Source organism: Fragaria vesca, linkage group LG3 (genome assembly GCF_000184155.1).
Source record: "Fragaria vesca subsp. vesca linkage group LG3, FraVesHawaii_1.0, whole genome shotgun sequence".
In the NCBI taxonomy this organism is placed as follows: Eukaryota; Viridiplantae; Streptophyta; class Magnoliopsida; order Rosales; family Rosaceae; genus Fragaria; species Fragaria vesca.
The window spans coordinates 27,355,649-27,379,198 of record NC_020493.1 but is presented as its reverse complement, the minus strand read 5'-3'; the positions used below and the strand labels follow the sequence as shown (position 1 = coordinate 27,379,198).

The 23,550-nt window shown below is 39.0% G+C and overlaps 2 protein-coding genes across 2 annotated transcripts in view; one reads left to right on the top strand and one right to left on the bottom strand.

Annotated features, from left to right (window-relative positions):
* Window positions 1–4,174, bottom strand: part of LOC101293469 (ribosomal RNA small subunit methyltransferase B-like) — a 5,517-nt gene extending 1,343 nt beyond the window's left edge. The window contains exons 1-15 of the mRNA XM_004295141.1: window positions 4,042–4,174; window positions 3,573–3,635; window positions 3,261–3,415; window positions 2,948–3,061; window positions 2,596–2,661; window positions 2,188–2,271; window positions 2,026–2,112; window positions 1,655–1,746; window positions 1,467–1,527; window positions 1,196–1,255; window positions 1,013–1,073; window positions 593–700; window positions 348–466; window positions 201–272; window positions 27–112 (exon numbers count right to left, since the gene is read on the bottom strand). Coding sequence (XP_004295189.1) covers window positions 27–112; window positions 201–272; window positions 348–466; window positions 593–700; window positions 1,013–1,073; window positions 1,196–1,255; window positions 1,467–1,527; window positions 1,655–1,746; window positions 2,026–2,112; window positions 2,188–2,271; window positions 2,596–2,661; window positions 2,948–3,061; window positions 3,261–3,415; window positions 3,573–3,635; window positions 4,042–4,174 — 1,361 coding nt within the window. The remainder of the gene's footprint in view (window positions 1–26; window positions 113–200; window positions 273–347; window positions 467–592; window positions 701–1,012; window positions 1,074–1,195; window positions 1,256–1,466; window positions 1,528–1,654; window positions 1,747–2,025; window positions 2,113–2,187; window positions 2,272–2,595; window positions 2,662–2,947; window positions 3,062–3,260; window positions 3,416–3,572; window positions 3,636–4,041) is intronic.
* A 2,839-nt stretch (window positions 4,175–7,013) lies between these two features.
* On the top strand, window positions 7,014–23,100 carry LOC101291412 (E3 ubiquitin-protein ligase UPL1-like). Its single transcript, XM_004295134.1, has 17 exons — window positions 7,014–7,046; window positions 8,540–8,635; window positions 8,719–8,925; window positions 9,179–13,474; window positions 13,697–17,116; window positions 17,205–17,522; window positions 18,142–18,343; window positions 18,431–18,717; window positions 19,115–19,401; window positions 19,537–20,671; window positions 20,784–20,930; window positions 21,090–21,170; window positions 21,370–21,595; window positions 21,681–21,820; window positions 21,950–22,056; window positions 22,188–22,354; window positions 22,645–23,100. Exons 1-16 carry the CDS (start codon window positions 7,014–7,016, stop codon window positions 22,288–22,290), a joined length of 11,085 nt encoding a protein of 3,694 aa, XP_004295182.1. The 3' UTR covers window positions 22,291–22,354; window positions 22,645–23,100.
* The last annotated feature ends 450 nt before the right edge of the window (window positions 23,101–23,550 follow it).

Sequence of the window (23,550 nt, the reverse complement as noted above, 5' to 3'; positions counted from 1 at the left end):
GAGAGAGAGAGAGGTTTTGTTATTACTGAGTAGCTGCATCAAGGAGCTGATCCTGCAAATTCTTGAGCTCTTCCATGTCCTCTAATCTCCTGTTCCAACGCAAGTCTGCCCTCTTAAAAAAGTCAACAAGAAACATAGCATCAAATAGCTAAACAGAAAGTTGGTCCACAGAATTAACGTGTAATTTCTTATACAATCACCTTGGAGAGTACACCGAGTCCAGAACATGGAGCATCCAACAGAACTTTGTCACACTTCATTGTATTGTTGTCCTGAAAAAAAGGTATGGAACATGAGATATTTCATTATTTCCATGTCCCAAAGACCAAAGTTGTATATTAACTTACAGCATAACTACGCATATCAGCATGGATAGTTGTGATGACACCATCTACTTGGTGCAACTTAGCTGTTTCTTTGAGGATTCTCAGCCGCCCTTCATTTATGTCAATTGCGTATACCATACCTGAAAGCCAATGATTGTAAAAGAAGACTAGAAAGTAAGATCCAACTTATCATACAAGAATAAGAATTCCAAAATTCTTCCTCAGTAGGTTAATATAGAAAGACAATAATTTAGATAATGAATTACCTTGGCCACTCAAAAGAGACGCCATGTAAAGAGTCTTTCCTCCAGGAGCAGCACAGCAATCAATAATGCTTTCACCCTGTTGAGGATCTACAACAGAAACTACCAGACCTGCAATGAGATTGCAGAATGAAATATAAGGACGAGGCATATAGTAGGTCAAAACAATAATGACTCGAAAACTAGAATATAGCCTGAGCAAAATAGAACACAGGACAAGCCGAATATATAAATTCCCTTTATAAAAATGAATGCTCAGACAAATGACATTGTTTAAAGAAACCATCTAACACACAAGTAGACGTGTCTGGCAAGCAGAAATGATCGTACAAAAAAAAAAACAAGTAACTGAAACCCATTAACTTATTCAAACAAACTAGCAATTACTAAACGTATGCTTGATTAAAAAAAGATAAAATTGACCTGCACTCTCATCCTGTACTGAACATAAACCCTCTTTTAGCAAACCAGCCTGAATTACAATCTGAATCAACAAAATTTAGGAAGTTAGTGTAGGGCCTATACCAGCTTCTCCAAAAAGTACAGCAATACTGATAGAAAAGCTTTAACAGGAAAACAAAACAAAACAAAAAAGTAAACTCATACCTGCAACCCTTTTTTCATACGGACAAAATCATTCAAATGCGAAGAGATTTCATGTGGGACCTGCGGTTCAAGAAAATAAAGCTAATAATTAATGACCAAGTATATCTGGAGATAGTCATGCCGGCAAAATCATGTCTCCCACACAATCAGGCATGTGTGCGAGTCCAGTTAAAGAATCTCATAGTAGGAAAAGTAATGTCACAAACCTATAACAACTTTTCATTTCAAATCATTTCAGCATTACAGGATTATAACTGAAAAAATCATGCACCTTCAATAAATTAAGCTTTGTCACAAGGTCAGCTCTTGAAATACCTTTCCCACTATTTGCCCTGAAATCAGCACCAGCAAAAGGCAATCAAGAAAAAACATGTCTAAAAGTACAGTTGAAAGAAAGAAATAAAAAGATAGAGATAAAACAAAAGAAGGAAGGGGCAAAAAAAATGTAGAAATAAAAACCTTAAGCTGAAACTAGGATCACTATTATTCCATGTCATCAATCTAATTGTTTCTTCTTGTCCCAGATGCTTTGTCCATCGCCTTACCATCCACTAGAAAATCAATTAAACATAAGGAGGGGAGGTGAGAACAGATTACCAAGCTGGCTGCGCAAGGTTCAGCAACTTCAATCTTTGATTAATCTAGAGGTATGGAATTTTAAGGAAAGCTGCAAATATTTTGCAGTACAGCATCTAGGATAGAGTGATAAATAGTTCCTACTTCCTCAAATGATTAGCTGTTTACTTTCTCTTATGTAGGGATATGACCAGTCCCAGATTATCCTACTATTCAAAAGATAAATGAACACACAAGTACGACTATATTCTTACTACAGGATGAGAGTACAGAGTGGCAAGAGCACGTGCTTGTGTGCGATCATCACCCTCCACTTTGGGTAGAGGAAGAGAGTTACTTTCCTGCAAACCAATTTTAAAGAAATTAGATAATATCTCATAGTAATGATTATAGAATATCAATTTTAAATGGCAAACCTTAAGTAAAACAAGCTTCCGGAGAATCCCATTGACCATGTTGCCAGCACCATGTCTAAGGGCAATTTTTGCAAGCCTCACATTCTGCAGTTGTTATAAGAAATATGACATTTAGAGAAATCACTCAATCACATACATAGAAGAACAGTCATATACACTGTCAATAAAATGGGGAAAGAGACTTAATACTAGAGAAATTATGGGCCAGCTTGACAAAAAGTAGAATAAATAAACTTTCTGAACCCCAAATATGGTGGAAACTAAAAAATCAGACTTCCTTAAATGTCTTAAAAATCAGAGTATTCATATAAAATTACACCCAGGGGCCAGGGCTTCGAACACTCCAGCTCTCAAAGTAGATAAAGGCAAAATCTAAGAAAATTAAGAGATGAACAAATAGAAAGTCACCTCATCCACAACAGCATATGGTGGCATATTAAGCTTGACAATCTCGTAGAAACCAATTCGGAGAATCTAGATACACAGGTAGAGAAAACCACTATTAGCTACTTGGACAGACACCCTCCAACTTTTACTTGAGAGTAACTGCAGTTAATTGCATTTCACTGTTAGCAGTGCTTAGCACTGATACAATTGATAAATAGGTCCATCTATTACTACATTGCAATGAAACGACTACATAAGTGGAAGACATTCCACCATATTAGAATAGACCATGTTGTTGTGATTTTCATATTGGTCACATGAGCCATAATACTTGTAAGTTTGTGAGAACTAGTATGTATTAGAGGGTAAATACCTGTAAAAGAAGTGGTTCCATCCTGCTAAATGTGTTTGCATCACGACATATTGAACTGATCAAATGATCAAGATATCGCTTCCAACGTATGGTGCCTCCAACAATATCAGTGACCTATATAGTGGAAATGAAAAGGAAATATAATTAATCTTCAAGAAAGACTTCAGGCTAAGATAACATCCATATTCATTTTCACCTCAAGCATGTAGGCAGCATAACTCAAACCCCATTTAGTATTTACAGGTAAAACTTGTTGTATATAGCAACTAACTGAACTCAAAGTGCAACAAAATAAGAGGAACAGAGAGCTGACCAGTCTAAGATCGCGGTCCTCCAAATCCCGTGTGCGAAACCCTAAAGTTCTTTCAACATATCCCATCTCATTTTCACCAGAGCCCTTCCCTCTCTCATTGAGCAGATCAGCAAAAGCACCTCCCATCTCTATTCTCATCAGTCTCACAGCAGAAACTGAAGAAACCAAAGCAATTTCAAAACTATGCCAATCAAAATTCATACCAGTTATCCTTACAACACACTCTTCTCATGTTTCTTTCAAAACCATACAAAATGCAGATAAGCAAACATCCAAACTCACTATTGCAATAAACCCAACACACACACTTACCCGCTCTGTGAGGAGAAATTTCTGAATTTAGCTTCTGGGTTTTTCGTGATGGATTGAACTGACCTATAAAATCACAATCTTCAGCAACAGAAACAAAAGAACAACTATATCATCGTAACATACAAAGCCAGCAAAACAGTGCAAATAACAACATACACCAAATTCATTTCACATTAAAAAACCAAAAAGCACTTTCATTTCACATTGACAATTCCCAAACACACAACACTTATGACTTACCACCTCTGTGAGTAGAGACCTCGGAATCCAGCTTCTGGGTTTTGCGTGAAGGATTAAAATTGCCTATAAAGTCACAAACTTTTAGTCACAGTGACAAAATCAACCCTCAAACGAAGTTCACATTCCTACTATGAAACAGACCCATCTGGGTTTCAATAAACATAACAGTAAATAAAGCATTTTGAAAGCCAACTAAGCTCAGTGAATATATGGAAATGAAAGGTGGGACCTTTTCTGGGTGCAGAAATGGATGTCTTTGTTCTCTGTTCAAACTTGAGTGACTTGGAAGAAGACGAAGAAGATGAAGAAGGCCGGTGGGTCTCTGCAGATAGAAAGACATGGAAAGAGAAGACCTGCGCCATTGGTGCTGTGCTCAAACGTAAAATTTGTCCTCCTTTTGGAGCGCGCAACTGGATAGAAGTGTTTCCCAACATGAGCCAAGTTTCTAACTTCTTGTTTTTTTTTCCGTGGATAATTTTTGTTTTTACTTTTTTACTTTTCACCGAATTGCTTTGTTGGGCTAAACTCTAGAGCTATGTTGTATGGACACTCCACTCGTGTGTTGGACACTCTGACAGGCCGACATGCCACGTGTTGTGTCGGAAAATATTGACTTTTCCGACACGTTGACCGACTTGCTACATCATCTCCGACACGCCACATTATCATTTATTAATTTTTTTTATTTGAAAAAAAAACAGAGAAAGGGAACCAAAACCTAAATAAAGTTACTGTTCATTTTTGAAAGCAACCTATTGTCCAATTTTGTCAGCAACCTACTGCAAATTTGAATTTTTTTTTAATGTTATGTTTTAAGTTAGAGGTCTACTACTTCTAATATTGTTAATTATGCACTTCTATCATTTACATTTGACTCTCTTTAATGTTATTTCTTATGGTTATACAATGAATTGAATTTAGAACATTATTTTGGTAATGTAATGAACTTATTTTATATTTTAGTATATTTTTATTTATTAAAATAAAAATAAGAAATATATAATTTTATTTGTTGTGTCCAAACTGTGTCGGATATTTAGTTTTTGAGTTTTACTGTGTCGGCGTGTTACATCGTGCCGTGTCGTCGTGTCCGTGTCCGTGTCCATGCAACATAGCTCTAGAGCAACTGTACTTTGAGAATGATTATTGTGTCTTACACTCCTACCATTGCTCGTGGTTTCTTTTGTGTTCATGTGTAAAGAGATTTCAAGATCCTAACAAATAGGGTCATTTCAATATCTTGGCGCATCAAGTTTCTAATATGTTAATAAATAAATGTTCATATACAAATTTAAGATATCTGAATTTTGTAACATATGCAATTATTGTATACGTATTATTTCACTATAACTTATTCATAACATGTTAAATTGTACATATACTTGAGAGGCATATGCTTCATTTGGCATAGCTCCGATTGTCAAATGTTTTGGGATATTAACTGAAATGGCTACAAAGAAAGGAATAACCTAGTATAGGGGTCTAACCCTTTTTCTCAACTTTTCTCTTCGTGGTGAAGGGGGATGTTTTCAGGAATCTGCTTCACAAAAGTAACAAGAAACATGTGGGTTCCTTCAGAGAAAGTTTAACATGGTCTAATTTTTGTTCCAAAACGATAAGTAATGCATATGTTCATTGTAGTTAATTAATGATATATCTTTTTGTGGTTAGGCACATCTAATCACAACTAGGAAAAGATAGTGGGATTCTCCCTAACTAAACAACATTAAAACAAGCACATATATGGCTTCAAATCATTAAATGTACATAGATAATTTCACGAATTTCAAATGCTTATATTAAATTACATGATATAGCATGTGAAGAGACAAATATTACTTTATCACCGTCTATATATGTATAAGAAATTGTAAGCATTACGATAAATCGACAATCATGTGATGTGTATGACATCGTGCATTCATGCATATGCAAATTTAGTGAATTTTTATTTTATTTTTTTCAAATAATCAGATTATACAAAAGTAGTAATTTTTTTTTGTTTTCCTTATCCATGGCTATCAAGTAAATGGTCATCATTCCCCCACCATCACCCTCTATTACAAAGTTACAAACACTAATGTCATGTCTCAATTGGGCTTTTGATACTTGTCCCTACTACGTACGCACAGTGTGCTTGGTTTTATTCTTGTAGATGTAAGCTTGCCATTGGGCCTCTGACTTCCCTTAAGTCGTTTTTACTTCGCTACCAAGCAAGCACAAAACCTACGAAGTTGGTTTTGCGTCTGTAAAACCTATGAAGTCGACGATGAGAACTTGAAGGGGCAAGACTAGCTTATTACAACAAACAGGTTGTTCTGCACTAGTGACCTTGTTTTATCAAATTTGAAAGATATATAATTGAATACGAATAAGACTATTTCATTATATTTATAAATGAAATATACGTGGTCGATCTATCTAACTTAGATGAGTTTACTGTTATATAATCATGTTATACTTGATATCAAAATAAGTTAGTAATAGTTACTCTAAGATGATTAGTCATTAGACACATATAATTTGTTTTCACATACTCTACAACACTTATGTAGTCCCTCTTAAATCAAAATAATTAACTCTCTCGGAGGTAGATTATCCTAAATATTAAACTTTATGACGTTTCCACGCACTCATTACTTTTATTAAATGATTTATCTTTATAAACGTGTCATTTTGACGTCAGGATTGTCGTTAGGATATACTTTCATAACATGATTTCTATTAATAGAAATTTCTTTAATCAAAGAGGAAAAATAGAAATTTTGGATATTTTTTTTATATTAATGGAGAAATAATTTTGATTTAATTTATTTTTGTTGGCAATCCCCTCTCTTTTATCTCTCACAGTTTCATTCTCACAGACACTCTCTCTCTATATATAAACGACACTCTTTAGCTTCGCCTCAGTTATTTATTTCTTCTCCAATTCTCTCCTTTCCTCTCTTTCTCTCTCCCTCTCTATCGCTCTGCGATCTCATCAAAACCCTAATTTCTGATCGCAAACCTCCAATTCCCTTCCGATCACTCCTCGGAAATCCGAGCTGGGCGATCCGATCATCGTGAAATTTGCCCCCTCCTCACTCACTTGGTTATTCCAATTTCACAGTCTCTGCTCTTCGATCAATTCTCGCCGTTTTAGGGATTGATCGTTTCGCAATTCAAACCCTGTCTAATTCGGGCAATGCTTTCAGTTCCAACATGAAGTTGAAGCGAAGGAGGGCCGTGGAAGTGGTTAGTGTTGTTGTGTTTTTACGAATTGAACCAATTTGATTGTATTGAAATTACATATGTGAAGTTGTGCTTTGACAAGTTTGATGGTTTTCGGTTATGTTTGTATTGATTTTCGTGGATTTCGAGTGGTTTAGTGAGTGTTTGGTTATCTATTTGCTAATGTTTTTGTTAAGGGGTGTGATTTTGTTATCTTTTATGAGGTTAGGGATGGATAGGAGGTTGAGTTTGTGATCTTTGGCATCTTATCGGTGAAATTGTTTATCGAGTATGAATGATTATGAATGTAATGATATTCAGTACATGAAAGCTAGGATTTTGCTTTAGTTGTATGGCTAGTAGTGATCCAACCACATAGAGTTGTATTTTTCGCTTCCCATTGTTTACTTGTGTAAGTTTCACCGACTGTTTTAAGACCGTTATCGAAAAATTTATGGTAGGAGGGGTGTCTTTGGTGTCTCTTTTAGTGTGGGTGTCTTCATATCGTTCTTGAAACTAGTATGAAACTAATGTGAGTGAGACTGGAGAAAACTGTAATGAACAAGGATATAAATAGCTGGACGTAACATGATAGATTAATTTCTCAAAGTTAAATTACTGTGTTTAGCTATGCGAGTTAGTTGAACTGAGCGATCATAACTTTACTATAAGAACCTAGACCATCTGCCTGTAGTAGCTTGAGTCGGTGATTGAAACACTTCAGGGTTTTAGTAATTTCTAGTAAGTATAGCAACCAAACCTGGGTTAGAGCTTGCCATTGAAGCCAAATTCCTGCCCCTCGTAGTAGAGATTGAGTCAATGGAAGTCCTGACTTACGGGAAGCTTGCTGGTTTGCAAATAGAGTGGCAGTGAAAGATATTGAATATCTTTTGAATCAAGGTGGGTTGTGACATATACCTTAATCAAGTCGCTTATTTCGTGGAGAGATAGGCATTAGAGGAGAGTGGTTTCATGCTTGGGATCATTTTAGACTGCAGTGGTTGGTGCAATGTATTGAGTATGGTCTCCACCTGACTTGATGTTCTATGATGGAGTTCTGGTACTCATCTTCCTTCACCTAGGATCCAGTTGAGCATGGCGTTAATGAGACCATTGTCTCCACTTTTTCAATAAAAGCAACCCGGTACTTCCGAATTCAGTGATCCAATTGCAGAGACTAGTTGATATGTATATATTCAAGTGGGACTAAAGTATGATAGGACATTTTACTTTCTGGATTTGGATTCTTGCACTATTTTATAGGGTTATACTTTCCATTTTCATTGTTTGCCCTTTTTTTTTGTACTGCCATTTTTCAGTATCTGCCCTTCTTTGTACGCTGCTCTGTTAGTGTCACTGAATTGTTGCTCTCATTGCAACGTGAGAACTTTATCAATATAATCATTTGTTTCTAGCTATTTGTTATTTGTTTATCAGGTGGGATACTATATAAATGAATTTATCGATGCTGGAAAATATTTACAACTATTATTAACTTCTGCCTTGTTTTATATCAGCCTCCGAAAATTAGATCCTTCATCAACAGTGTCACTGCTGTTCCTTTTGAGAATATAGAGGAGCCCCTAAAAGGTTTTGTCTGGGAGTACGATAAGGTGGTCCTATAACTTTTACCTGTTACATATTTATGGTTCTGTTTTGCAGTTTAATTTATGTGCTTTTGTTTTTGGGTGCGCAGGGTGATTTCCATCATTGGGTTGATCTGTTCAACCATTTTGATTCTTTTTTTGAGAAGCATATAAAATCTAGGAAGGATTTACAGGTTGAGGATAATTTTCTTGACTCTGATCCTCCTTTTCCAAGAGAAGCTCTTCTTCAAGTTCTCCGTGTAATAAGAATAATTTTGGAGAACTGCACTAATAAACACTTCTACAGTTCTTATGAGGTAAATAGTGTACCATTTACCGTATCAGTTTCAGTTAGGTAAATTTTGGTTGCTTAACACTGCTTAATATTATGTACAATTTTCATCTTATACATTTTATTGTTATAATTATAAAACATATATTGTTACTTTTATTGTTATTATGACTGGCGTTGTTAAGATGGGTGACTTTTCCTACCTCATGCAATTTGTTACTTTCCAGTTCCATTTGTTTTATATTAATTCTATGTCTTCGGCTCATGTGTTAATGCAGCAGCATCTCTCATCTTTGCTTGCTTGCACTGATGCCGATGTGGTTGAGGCTTGCCTGCAGACTCTGGCTGCATTTTTGAAGAAAACAGTTGGAAAGTATTCCATTAGAGATGCTTCACTAAATTCAAAGTTGTTTGCTCTTGCACAAGGTTGGGGAGGAAAGGAAGAGGGTCTTGGATTAGTTGCCTGTGCGGTACAAGATGGTTGTGACCCCATTGCTTACGAGTTAGGATGCACCCTTCACTTTGAGTTTTATGCATTGGAAGATGCAAGTGAATTATCAACCACAGAACAACAGACCCAAGGTTTACAAATCATACATTTACCTAACATCAACACTCATCCAGAGTCTGATCTTGAGCTTTTGAGCAAGTTGATTGCCGAGTACAAAGTACCTAGTAGTTTGAGATTTGCTTTATTGACAAGATTGCGTTTTGCAAGGGCGTTTGGCTCTTTAGCTACTCGTCAACAGTATGCCTGCATTCGTCTGTATGCCTTCATAGTTCTTGTTCAAGCAAATAGTGATGCCGATGACCTTGTTTCTTTCTTTAACACTGAACCGGAGTTTGTCAATGAACTAGTGTCACTATTGAGCTTTGAAGATGTAGTTCCTGAGAAAATTCGAATTCTGTGTCTCCTTTCATTGGTTGCTCTTTCTCAAGATCGATCCCGACAGCCTAATGTTTTGACTGCTGTTACATCTGGTGGGCATCGTGGAATACTATCCAGCCTTATGCAGAAGGCCATTGATTCTGTCCTTAGTGATACATCAAAGTGGTCTGTTGTTTTTGCTGAGGCTCTGTTATCTCTTGTTACAGTTTTGGTTTCATCATCATCAGGTTGTTCGGCAATGCGAGAAGCTGGGTTCATCCCCACCCTTCTCCCTTTGCTTAAAGATACAAATCCACAGCACCTGCATTTGGTCAGCACATCTGTGCATATTTTAGAAGCTTTCATGGATTACAGTAATCCAGCTGCTGCATTGTTCCGGGACTTGGGGGGTTTAGATGATACCATCTCTCGCCTGCAGGTGGAAGTGTCTCAGGTAGAAAATGGTCCAAAGCAACAAGATGAAGATTCTAGTATCGCTGGGAGTAGTGCACAAGTAGTTGCAGGAACTTCCACTGAGATAGACAGCATGCAACCTCTGTATTCAGAACCTCTTGTTTCATATCATCGACGACTGCTGATGAAAGCTCTGCTGCGTGCTATATCTCTGGGAACTTATGCACCTGGAAACACTGCTCGTGTTTATGGCTCAGAGGAGAGTCTGTTGCCACAGTGCTTATGCATAATCTTTAAAAGGGCAAAAGATTTTGGTGGTGGGGTGTTTTCACTTGCAGCTTCTGTCATGAGTGATTTGATTCACAAAGATCCTACCTGTTTTCCAGTTTTAGATGAAGCAGGCCTGCCCTCTACCTTCCTCAATGCTATAATGGATGGTGTTCTTTGCTCAACCGAGGCCATTACATGCATCCCACAGTGTCTAGATGCTCTGTGTTTAAATAATAACGGTCTTCAGGCTGTCAAAGATCGCAATGCGTTGAGGTGCTTTGTGAAGATATTTACTTCAAGAACCTATTTGCGTGCTCTAACAAGTGATACACCTGTCTCCTTATCTAGTGGATTGGATGAATTAATGCGCCATGCTTCTTCATTACGTGGTCCTGGTGTGGACATGCTAATTGAGATTTTAAATGCCATTTCAAAAATTGGACACGGGGTTGATGCTTCTCTCACGTCAACTGAAGTTCCGTCTTCTTCTACTCCTGTTCCCATGGAAACTGATGGAGAAGAGAGGAATGTTGTCATGTCTGATGATAGGGAGTCATCCAAAATGGATAGTTCGGAGCAGGGAACTGAACCATCTTCTGATTCTGTAGTAGGAAATGCTGAACAATTGCTTCCTGATTGTGTAAGCAATGTTGCACGTCTTCTGGAAACTATACTTCAGAATGGTGACACTTGTCGTATATTTGTGGAGAAGAAGGGGATTGAAGCTGTCCTGCAGTTGTTTACCTTGCCTTTAATGCCTCTTTCTGCTTCAGTTGGTCAGAGTATATCTATTGCATTCAAGAACTTCTCACCACAGCATTCTGCTTCTTTGGCTCGAGCAGTATGTTCATTTTTGAGAGAGCATCTGAAATCAACAAATGAACTCTTAGTTTCAGTTGGTGGGACTCAACTTTCTTTGGTGGAATCTGCAAAGCAAACTAAGGTTTTGAAACAACTTTCCAGTCTTGAAGCTATTCTGTGTCTGTCTAATATTCTATTGAAAGGGACAACTACGGTGGTGTCGGAATTGGGTGCAGCAGATGCTGATGTATTGAAAGATCTTGGGAGCACATACAGGGAAATCCTCTGGCAAATATCTTTGTGTAATGATGTCAAGTCTGATGAGAAGATCACTGCTGAACAAGAACAAGACAATGCTGAGGCAGCTCCATCGAATGCTTCTGGAAGGGAGAGTGATGATGATACTAATATCCCAGTGGTGAGATACATGAACCCAGTCTCTATTAGGAATCAGCCCTTCTGGGGTGGAGAGCGTGAGTTCCTGTCAGTTGTTCGCAGTGGTGAAGGTTTGCACCGTCGTAGTACTCGGCACGGGATTACACGCATGAGGGGAGGAAGGACAGGCCGGCATTTGGAGGCTTTACATATTGATTCTGAATCTTCTTCCACAGTATCTGAGGCAACTACATCCCAGGATTTGAAAAAGAAAAGTCCTGATGTGCTTGTTACAGAAATTCTCAACAAGCTGGCTACCACTCTACGTTCCTTCTTCACAGCTCTTGTCAAGGGATTTACTTCACCTAATAGGCGTAGAGTTGACTCTGGATCATTGAGTTTGGCTTCAAAAACTCTTGGAACTGCCCTAGCTAAAGTGTATCTTGAGGCTCTTAGTTTCTGTGGACATTCTACTTCTGCTGGGCTTGATACTTCATTGTCAGTTAAGTGTCGATATCTTGGGAAAGTAGTGGATGATATGATGGCACTTACATTTGATAACAGACGGCGGACTTGTTATACTGCAACAATTAATAATTTCTATGTCCATGGTACCTTTAAGGAGCTGCTCACAACATTTGAAGCTACTAGTCAGTTGTTGTGGACCGTTCCATATGGTATGCCAACATCAGGCATTGATCATGAAAAGAATGGTGAAGGCAGTAAACTGTCCCATAGTTCGTGGCTGCTTGATACATTACAAAGCTATTGCCGCGTGCTGGAGTATTTTGTTAATTCTTCTTTGCTCTTATCTACAACCTCTGCATCCCAGGCACAGTTGCTTGTTCAGCCAGTTGCAGTTGGTCTATCAATTGGTCTTTTCCCTGTGCCAAGGGAACCAGAAGTTTTTGTTCGTATGCTGCAGTCTCAAGTTCTTGATGTAATACTTCCCATCTGGAACCACCCCATGTTTCCAAATTGTACTCCAGGATTTGTTGCTTCCATTGTTTCACTTGTTATGCATGTATATTCTGGTGTGGGAGATGTGAAGCAGAATCGCAGTGGCATTGCTGGCACTACAAACCAAAGATTCATGCCCCCACCACTTGATGAAGGTACAATTAGTACCATTATGGGTATGGGTTTTTCAAGGGCCAGAGCAGAAGAAGCTCTTAGGAGGGTGGAAACAAATAGTGTTGAAATGGCCATGGAGTGGCTTTGTAACCATCCCGAGGATCCTGTGCAGGAGGATGATGATCTGGCCCAGGCACTTGCTCTATCACTAGGACCTGAAACATCTAAAGCTGATAATGTTGAAAAGTCTGTAGATGTGCTGGCAGAAGAGAGTTGTGTGAAAGCTCCACCAATTGATGATATTCTTGCTGCATCAGTTAAGTTGTTTCAGAGCAGTGATACCATGGCTTTCCCATTGACAGATTTGCTTGTGACACTTGGCAATCGGAACAAAGGTGAAGACCGTCCTAGAGTTACATCTTATCTAATTCAGCAACTCAAACTTTGTCCATTGGATTTTTCTAAGGATACCAGTGCTTTGAGTATGTTATCACATGTTATAGCATTGCTGCTTTCTGAGGATGGAAGTACAAGGGAAATTGCTGCACAGAATGGTATTGTATCTGTTGCAGTAGATATCTTGATGAATTATAAGGCCAAAGAGGAGCCAGGCAATGAACTTCTTGTTCCAAAATGTATTAGTGCTCTACTGCTTATTTTGGATAACATGTTGCAATCAAGGCCCAGAATTTCTGAGAACATTGAAGAAACTCAGACTGGATCTCTGACTGAATTATCTGGAGATCGTGCTTCCTTGTCAATCCCTGGTGCAGTGACAGAGAAAAAAGAGGTTATGGATGCCCAGGAAAAAGATTCTGGCACTGGATTTGAGAAAATATTGGGGAAATCAACTGGTTATTTGACAATGGAAGAGAGTCAAAAGGTGCTAGCCGTTGCCTGTGATTTGATAAAGCAGCATGTCCCAGCTATGATCATGCAGGCTGTTCTACAGCTGTGTGCTCGTTTGACAAAAACACATGCACTTGCTTTGCAGTTTCTTGAAAATGGAGGATTGACGGCTCTTTTTGGTCTTCCTAGAAGTTGTTTTTTCCCTGGATATGATACTGTTGCATCTGCTATTGTTCGCCATCTTCTTGAAGATCCGCAGACACTGCAAACAGCAATGGAATTGGAAATTCGCCAAACACTGAGTGGCAACAGGCACGGTGCACGTACTTCTGCAAGGACATTCTTGACATCAATGGCACCTGTAATCTCTAGAGATCCAGTGGTTTTTATGAAAGCTGTTGCTGCTGTTTGTCAGTTGGAGACGTCAGCAGGTAGGACATTCATTGTCTTAATGAAGGAAAAAGAAAAGGAAAAGGACAAACCTAAGGCATCTGGTGGTGAGGCTGGATTATCTTCCAATGAATGTGTCCGCATTCCTGAAAATAAAGTACATGATGGATCAGGTAAATGCTTGAAAGGTCACAAGAAGATCCCTGCTAATCTTACTCAAGTGATTGATCAACTGCTTGAAATTGTCTTGAAATACTATTTCCCAAAGAGCCAGGAAGATTCTCTGAATGACCTATCTTCTATGGAGGTAGATGAACCTGCTACCAAGGTAAAGGGTAAATCAAAGGTTGATGAGACAAGGAAAGTGGAGTCTGGATCTGAAAGATCTGCAGGACTGGCTAAGGTAACATTTGTTCTCAAGTTACTGAGTGATATTCTTCTCATGTATGTACATGCAGTTGGGGTTATACTTAAACGGGATATGGAACTGACTCAATTGCGGGTAGCTAATCAACTGGAAAATCCTGGACAAGGTGGTATACTTCATCACGTTATTCATCGATTGCTTCCACTAACCATTGATAAATCTGCTGGACCTGATGAATGGAGAGACAAGTTGTCAGAAAAAGCTTCTTGGTTCCTGGTAGTTCTGTGTGGTCGTTCTGGTGAAGGGCGTAGAAGAGTAATTAGTGAACTTGTGAAAGCTTTATCATCATTTTCAAACATTGATAGTTGTTCTTCGAAGAGCATCATATTGCCAGATAAGAAGGTTTATGCTTTTGTGGATTTGGTGTACTCTATTTTGTCGAAAAATTCATCATCGAGCAACTTACCTGGTTCTGGGTTTTCACCAGACATAGCAAAAAGCATGATAGATGGGGGAATGATTCAGTGTCTGACTAGTATCCTACAAGTGATTGATTTGGATCATCCTGATGCTCCCAAAACTGTGAATCTCATACTCAAGGCTTTAGAAAGTTTAACAAGGGCTGCTAATGCTAGTGAGCAATATTTTAAATCTGATGAGACAAAGAAAAAATCCACGGTGTTGAATGGAAGATCTGATGATCAGGTAACTACTCCAGCTGATGATACATTAGGGCATAATCAGAATATAAGCAGTGAGCAGGACGTCAGAGATGCAGTACCAACTGAACAACAGGATCAAGGAACTTCTCAAAGTGAAGGTAATCCTGATGCAACTCCGAACCAGTCAGGGGAACATGATATGAGAATTGAAGTTGAAGGGCCATTGGCTTCTAACCAACCCATGGAGCTTGGGATGGATTTCATGCGTGAAGAGATGGAAGAAGGCAATGTGTTACACAACACTGACCAAATCGAAATGACTTTTCGTGTTGAAGGTAGGGCAGATGATGACATGGGTGATGAAGATGACGACATGGGTGATGATGGTGAGGATGATGAGGATGATGATGATGGAGAGGATGAAGATGAGGATATAGCAGAAGATGGTGGCGGCATGATGTCTCTGGCTGATACTGATGTGGAAGACCATGATGATACTGGCCTGGGAGATGATTATAATGATGAGATGATTGATGAAGATGATGATGATTTCCACGAGAATCGTGTCATAGAAGTGAGATGGAGGGAAGCCCTTGATGGGCTTGATCATTTACAGGTACTTGGGCAACCTGGAGCTGCAAGTGGACTGATTGATGTTGCTGCCGAACCTTTTGAAGGGGTTAATGTGGATGACCTTTTTGGTCTACGAAGGCCGTTAGGTTTTGATCGACGTCGTCAGACGAGTAGGTCTTCCTTTGAGCGATCTGTTACAGAAGCAAATGGCTTTCAACATCCTCTCCTTATAAGGCCTTCCCATTCTGGAGATCTGGTATCCATGTGGTCAGCTGGTGGAAATTCATCCCGGGACTTAGAAGCTCTATCATCAGGGAGCTTTGATGTAGCTCATTTCTACATGTTTGATGCTCCTGTTCTTCCATATGATCATGTCCCGAACAATCTTTTTGGTGACCGTTTGGGTGGTGCAGCACCGCCACCATTGACTGATTATTCTGTAGGTATGGATTCGCTGCAGTTAGCGGGACGGAGAGGCCCAGGTGATGGCCGGTGGACTGATGATGGCCAGCCTCAAGCAGGTGCTCATGCTGCTGCTATTGCTCAGGCAGTTGAGGAACAATTTATATCCCAATTGCGCAGTCTTGCTCCTGTTGACACCCCTGTTGAACCGCATTCTCAGAATTCAGGAGTGCAGGAGAAACAGCCAGATATGCCTCCTTCAACAGATAGTCAAGTAGTAGTAGATCACAGCCAACAAATTGAAGATCAGGACCAAGACAGGGGTGTTGAAGCAGCACATCAAGTTATCTCCACACCTGAGGGTATTCCTTCCCAAGAACAAGTCAATCCAGAATCTTTTGTCGAAAATGCTGTGGACTGTTTGCAGGGACCTGAACCAATGTCAATCCAGGCACCTTCTTTGGACAGTGCACGAAATGATAACATGGACATTGGAGAGGGGAATGGCGCTGCTGCGCAAGTAGGGTCTATGCCAGCATTTGTCAACTCATCTGCAAGCACAAGGGTTGATTTACAACAGGATGAGGTTTCTGAAGTGCCTTCTGATGTCAACAATGCTACAGTAGAAGCTATGGGTCAGGATGGATCTTCAGGCAATCTAGTTGGTGATATGCCGGTAAATTTCGGCTTCAATGTGTCTAATTCAGGTGATTCTCATACTATGGTCCGAGAAAATGTTGATGTTGACATGAATTGCATTGATGAAGTAAATCAAACTGGCCATTCCATGCCTGCTTCTGAAAATGGTACAGATGACCCATCAAGCCAAAACACATTGATTGCTCCAGAAGCTAATCAGGCTGAACAAGTTAACAATGAGACTCCTGGTGCTAATGCGATTGACCCTACATTCTTGGAGGCTTTACCTGAAGATTTGAGGGCGGAGGTTCTTGCTTCACAGCAAGCTCAGTCTGTTCAACCTCCTCCTTATGCGCCACCTTCTGCGGACGACATTGATCCTGAGTTTTTAGCTGCCCTTCCGCCGGATATCCAAGCAGAAGTTTTGGCTCAACAAAGAGCACAAAGAGTTGCACAACAGGCTGAAGGACAACCTGTTGACATGGACAATGCTTCTATAATTGCTACATTTCCTGCTGATTTACGAGAAGAGGTTTCCATCTGGAACTGTCATCTTCATTATCTTGGGTGTGGTGATTCTTTATCTTTTGTAGTAATTGTTTATTTTGCTTGTGCACCAGGTACTTTTAACTTCTTCAGAAGCAGTGTTGTCTGCATTACCTTCTCCACTACTGGCTGAAGCTCAAATGCTAAGAGATCGAGCGATGAGTCACTATCAGGCTCGCAGCCTCTTCGGGAGCAGCCACAGGCTGAATAATAGGAGAAATGGATTGGGTTTTGACCGGCATACTGTAATGGACAGGGGTGTTGGAGTCACAATTGGCCGGAGGGCAGTTTCTTCTATTACAGATAGCTTAAAGGTTAAGGAAATTGAAGGCGAGCCACTTCTAGATGCAAATTCATTAAAAGCCTTAATAAGGCTTCTACGATTAGCGCAGGTATAACCTTTTTCTTCAATCTTCATTTTTCCTTACATTGTTTTATCCTTCTCAAAGAACTTGCCTCTGCTCAAGTGGTTAGGAAAAGTTCGTGTATTTGATAGTTAAGTTTGAATTCAGCTTCATGTGAATGAAATATCGAGTAATTTATGTCAACTCCTGGGGTTTCACAGAGTTTGTGTGTACAGTTGAAAATACTAATAATTTACCTATTGATTAGAAGAATATTGAACAAATTCATATAGAAAAGCGTCTAAAATTCCTAACCTCTTATAGTACACTGAAACAAGTGTGTTTGAAGTTTGTCTAATAATCCAACATTTTCCAAATTCTCATTTTTTGTTGCAAAAAATCACAATAGAAGATCTACATGATAGTGTAATACACACATAGATTTACGGTCCATAAGAACAATTATTGATATGACATAGAACTCTTTGTTTTTTTTTTTGGAAATGGGTGTGTAGTATTCTAGCTTGTAACAAGACATGGGTATACATGTGCATCAAACTCAAAAGTCATTTACTTATTGATCGTTTCTACTGAAAAAAATAAATGAAAAAAAGAAGGAAAGGACGGTTGTCTAACGTGGTGGATTTGTTTCTTTTTGTGTGGTTAGCCCCTTGGTAAAGGACTCTTGCAGAGGCTCTTCTTAATCCTGTGTACACACAGTGTTACAAGAGCAACTTTAGTACGTCAATTGCTCGATATGATCAAGCCTGAGGCTGAAGGCTCAGTCACTGGATTAGCTACCATTAATTCCCAACGGCTTTATGGTTGCCACTCAAATGTTGTATATGGCAGATCTCAGTTGTTAGATGGTAATTCATTTGATGTGACCACTATTAGTTAATACTATATTTATATATTAACCACTGATTAACTTGTCTTATTTTCATTTTCAACAGGTCTTCCTCCATTGGTGTTGCGTCGGATCCTTGAGATCTTGACTTATTTAGCTACAAATCATTCTACAGTGGCAAATATGTTATTCTATTTTAATTTCTCAGGTGTTCCTCAGCCTTTAAGTCCCTTAAATATGGAAACCAAGAAGGACAAAGGCAAAGAGAAAGTTGGAGAAGGAGGATTTTCATCTAATCCTGTCAACGCACAGGATGGGGACGTTCCCCTGATATTATTTCTGAAGCTCCTTAATCGACCTCACTTCTTGCGTAGCACTGCTCATCTTGAGCAGGTATGAATCACTACCTTAGTTTGAATCCATTTCTTAAAATGTCCTGCTACGGGAGTTTCTTTTGCTATATTATACCTACACAATGAGAAGTATTGAATTCCTAAATTTGTAGTCCATATTCATACCACCTCATGTGACTGGAGAGTATGTGTAAATTTAAGATTTGATGGTCAACAGTAATCCAGTTGTGTAAAGTTTCCTTAATTTGGGTGAACTCTATTTAGTTGTACCTACCTTATAACTAGATTGAGCTTCTTAAACATGTGATTGAATAATATAGTATATGCCAGAGATGTGTATTGGTTGTGCTATATATCTAGTGTCCAATCTCGCTTTATTCCGTTATTGAAATAGCACCTGGAGTCTAATGTTAGGCACTTTCTTAATCTCTCTACAGGTCATGGACCTGCTTCAGGTGGTTGTTGATACTTCAGCTGCAAAACTAGAGGTCCATTCTCAATCTGAAAGGCTCGAGGGGAATTCCCAAAATTTACCTGTAAGTGAAACTTCTGGAGATGGTCAGAACAGTCATCCTGTAGAACCAGAACCTCATCAAGAGGTTAAACCTGATGGTGTTGGATCATCAACTTCAGATGCAACCAGGAGTACAGATACCTATAATATTTTCTTGAAACTGCCAGAATCCGATTTGCATAATCTTTGCAGTCTTCTTGGTCGTGAGGGGTACGGTTTATTCTTTGATTGTTTTATTTGCATGCTTTAATTTATTGTGTGCTACTTTTAGCTTGTTACTATTGTGACTCATATGAGCAGCTGCTCCTGAAATGAACTCTAATCTGATCCCTTTTATTTGATCAGGCTTTCAGATAAAGTATATATGCTTTCCAGTGAGGTGCTGAAGAAGTTGGCCTCAGTTGCAGTGCCCCATCGGAAGTTTTTTATCTCAGAGCTTTCAGAATTAGCTCATGGCTTGAGTGCCTCAGCTGTTGGCGAGCTTGTCACTCTCCGGAATACACAGATGTTGGGTTTAAGTGCCGGATCTATGGCTGGGTCGGCAATCTTACGTGTACTGCAATCACTTTGCTCACTCACTTCACCCAGTACAAATGAGAATTCAGGTTTGGAGAATGATGCAGAGCAGGAGGAGCATGCCACCATGTGGAAGCTAAATATTGCACTTGAGCCATTGTGGCAAGAATTGAGTGACTGTATAAGCGCCACTGAAACACAGTTGGGCCAGAGCTCTTTTTGTCCAACCATGTCCACTATAAATGTTGGGGACCATGTACAAGGTTCCTCTTCTTCATCTCCTCTGCCTCCTGGAACCCAGAGACTACTTCCTTTTATGGAGGCTTTTTTTGTTTTGTGTCAGAAGCTACAAGCAAACCACTCTATCACGCTGCAAGATCAAGCTAATGTGACTGCAAGAGAAGTCAAAGAGTCAGGTGGAAATTCAGATCCTTCAGTTACTAAATTCCATGGCTGTGGGGATTCTCAGAGGAAGCTTGATGGTGCTGTCACATTTACAAGGTTTGCCGAGAAGCATCGTCGTCTTCTGAATGCATTTATTAGACAGAATCCGGGCCTATTGGAAAAATCCCTTAGCATGATGTTGAAGGCACCAAGGCTAATTGATTTTGATAACAAGAGAGCATATTTCCGGTCAAGAATTAGGCAACAGCATGAGCAACATCTCTCTGGTCCGCTGCGAATAAGTGTTCGTCGGGCTTATGTCTTGGAGGATTCTTACAATCAGTTGAGAATGCGTCCTAATCAGGACATGAAGGGACGATTAAATGTACAATTCCAAGGGGAAGAGGGTATTGACGCTGGTGGTCTAACACGAGAATGGTATCAATTACTATCTAGGGTGATATTTGACAAAGGCGCATTGCTTTTTACTACTGTTGGAAACAATGCAACGTTCCAGCCAAACCCTAATTCTGTCTACCAGACGGAACATCTTTCTTACTTCAAGTTTGTTGGCCGTGTGGTAATTATTTGGACTGTTGGGATTTCAGGACAATTTTTTATGATATTGCTGTCTGATTAATATTTCATTGAGTTCTTATTGCTTGATTTTTTTTTTTTTTTTTTTTGTGTAGGTTGCAAAGGCAGTATTTGATGGGCAACTTTTGGATGTTTATTTCACTCGATCTTTCTACAAGCACATACTTGGCGTAAAGGTGACATACCATGATATAGAAGCCGTGGATCCTGATTACTACAAGAATTTAAAATGGATGTTAGAGGTTAGTGGTTTTGTGAACACCATATAGTTGTTTGACAGTTAAAGCTTATGTTGGGCTGGTTTTGGCTGTGGCTACATGTCGTGGAAATGATATAATGTGTATCCTTGTGCACACAGAATTCTCACTCTTGTTTCTCTTTGTATATTTTCTTTTCTCTAGAATGATGTGAGTGATATTCCTGACCTGACGTTTAGCATGGATGCGGACGAAGAAAAGCATATTCTTTATGAGAAAAACCAGGTTTGTGAATATCAACTTTTGATTTATAAGTGAATTCCATTATTTTGTTTCTTTTTTCTTCTCAGACTTCCTTTAATATCAATGTGATACTTATTCGACTTAATTTGGACTTTTAAGTTCATAGGCCTTGTAATTTCTTGCTTGTTTGTTGTGTTGTCTAATTTGTGTTTCCTTCTCATTGCATCCTCTTCTTGAACAGGTGACTGATTATGAGCTTAAACCTGGAGGAAGAAATATCAGGGTTACAGAAGAAACTAAGCACGAGTATGTAGACCTTGTAGCTGATCATATTTTGACAAATGCTATTCGTCCTCAAATCAATTCTTTCCTGGAGGGGTTCAATGAATTGGTGCCACGTGAGCTTATCTGGATTTTTAATGATAAAGAGCTTGAGCTACTTATCAGTGGTCTTCCGGAGATTGATTGTGAGTTGGATTCTGAATCAGATAATATATATAATGTGCTTATTCCCCTGAAGAGGTATCTAAATTGTGGGATTGGTTTTTGCAGTGGATGACTTGAAGGCGAACACCGAGTACACTGGGTATACAGTAGCATCTAGTGTTGTGCAATGGTTTTGGGAGGTAGTTAAAAGTTTCAACAAGGAGGACATGGCAAGACTGCTTCAATTTGTGACTGGCACATCAAAGGTAGTTATAACTCAAATTGTTTGTGTGGTTCTCTATAACTGCTTGTTCAGTGGGTTTATTTGAAGTTAGTAAATCCAATATATTGTTGTTTTGTTTGAAGTTAGTAAAACCAATTTATTGTGGTTCCAGGTTCCACTGGAAGGTTTCAAAGCTTTGCAAGGCATTTCTGGTCCTCAGAGGTTTCAGATTCACAAGGCATATGGAGCTCCAGACAGGCTGCCCTCTGCTCATACATGGTTAGTGTGTGCATACATTGCTAAAAACTTGCCTCTTACAAAGAAAAAGACAACATAATGGGCTTTCTCGTCCCCCTTGTCGTGCTGGTTAAGCTTGATGTTGTGGTTAATGCAATCTTATTTGTTGCCAGCTTTAATCAACTAGACCTTCCTGAGTATACCTCTAAGGATCAGCTTCATGAACGATTGATGCTTGCTATTCATGAAGGGAGTGAAGGATTTGGCTTTGGTTGACCACAAGAGTCTGCTGATTTATTTCCCTAGCGTGCCAGTCATCTGTCTCAAGTACCATGTACATGTCAGTGAGATATCTTTTGAATATAACTATTCATCTCCACATTCTGTTAAGGGGGTGATATAGCTGCCCTTTTTTACAAACCACACCGTTCCATGCACCTGTCTATTGGAAAATTACTTACGGAGGGGTGTGATTTGTAAAAAAGTAGGTGCCAATATCAATCCCCTCCGTCAGTCTTTCTTTGCTTTTTCTCTGAATTATCCTATGCTTGCAGCAAGTTACTGTAGTTGATTCAAGTTAGTTATATCCGTTCTTTGTCCTTAATTGCTGATCGGTTATTCTCTCTGCAGATAAAAGAGCTGGTACTGATTTAGAGCTTTCAGAATTACAATCACCGATGATATGAGAATGGTTTTGGTAAATGAAAGCATCGTCTGTTTATTAGAAGGGCGGTGAAGGAATGATGCTTTAAAATGATCGTACTATTGTTGCTGGCTCTTGTGTGCTCCTCAGTGGCAATGGCTGGGAAATTTTATTCTTTTGCAAATTCTTTACTTGTCAGAAATTTGGGGAGCGTACAAATGTTGATAGACTATGTTTATTGTTTGTATTAGTATTCATGTTATGAGTTCAGTCTGCTTTTAGATTAGGCAGTCTCTTTCTGTGGCCTGGAATATGGTAATAAGCTTAGGTGAAAGTTCTTAATAAAGCTTAGGAATCTGTACATGTAATAGAATCATTCCCAGAAGGATTTGTTTTGGGTTTTAGTTATGAAAGGCCAGAAAGGTGATTCAGTTTTGCTCTTCATTTTTATCAATCTCTTCGGTCTAGTGGGTAACTGTTTTAGTCGAGCCTTTACCGAGGCATCTTGAAAGGGAATAGTATTCCATGAATATGATATATATCTGGTGCGATGTAAGGAATGTATTTCTATTTATTAGTCATGTCAGAATGGACAATCAAACCCATTTCTCAAACCCATTTCTCAAATAACGAGAGATACGTAAAAAGCAGGTCGGCCAGTTCTGATTATACCTATTCCTAATCCTAAATGGAATGTAAAGACGGAGGGATTCATATGTTTACATAGTGCCTGTTTAGGGATTCATATCTTTTACATAGTACCTGTTTAGATACGTTTGAATGATCTTCTCTCATAATTAGAATGAATATAACCCTATTTCGGTCTGGTCTGGTATATATGGAATAAACTTATAATCATGGACTTGGAATCCACTAGATCATCAGATTACTAG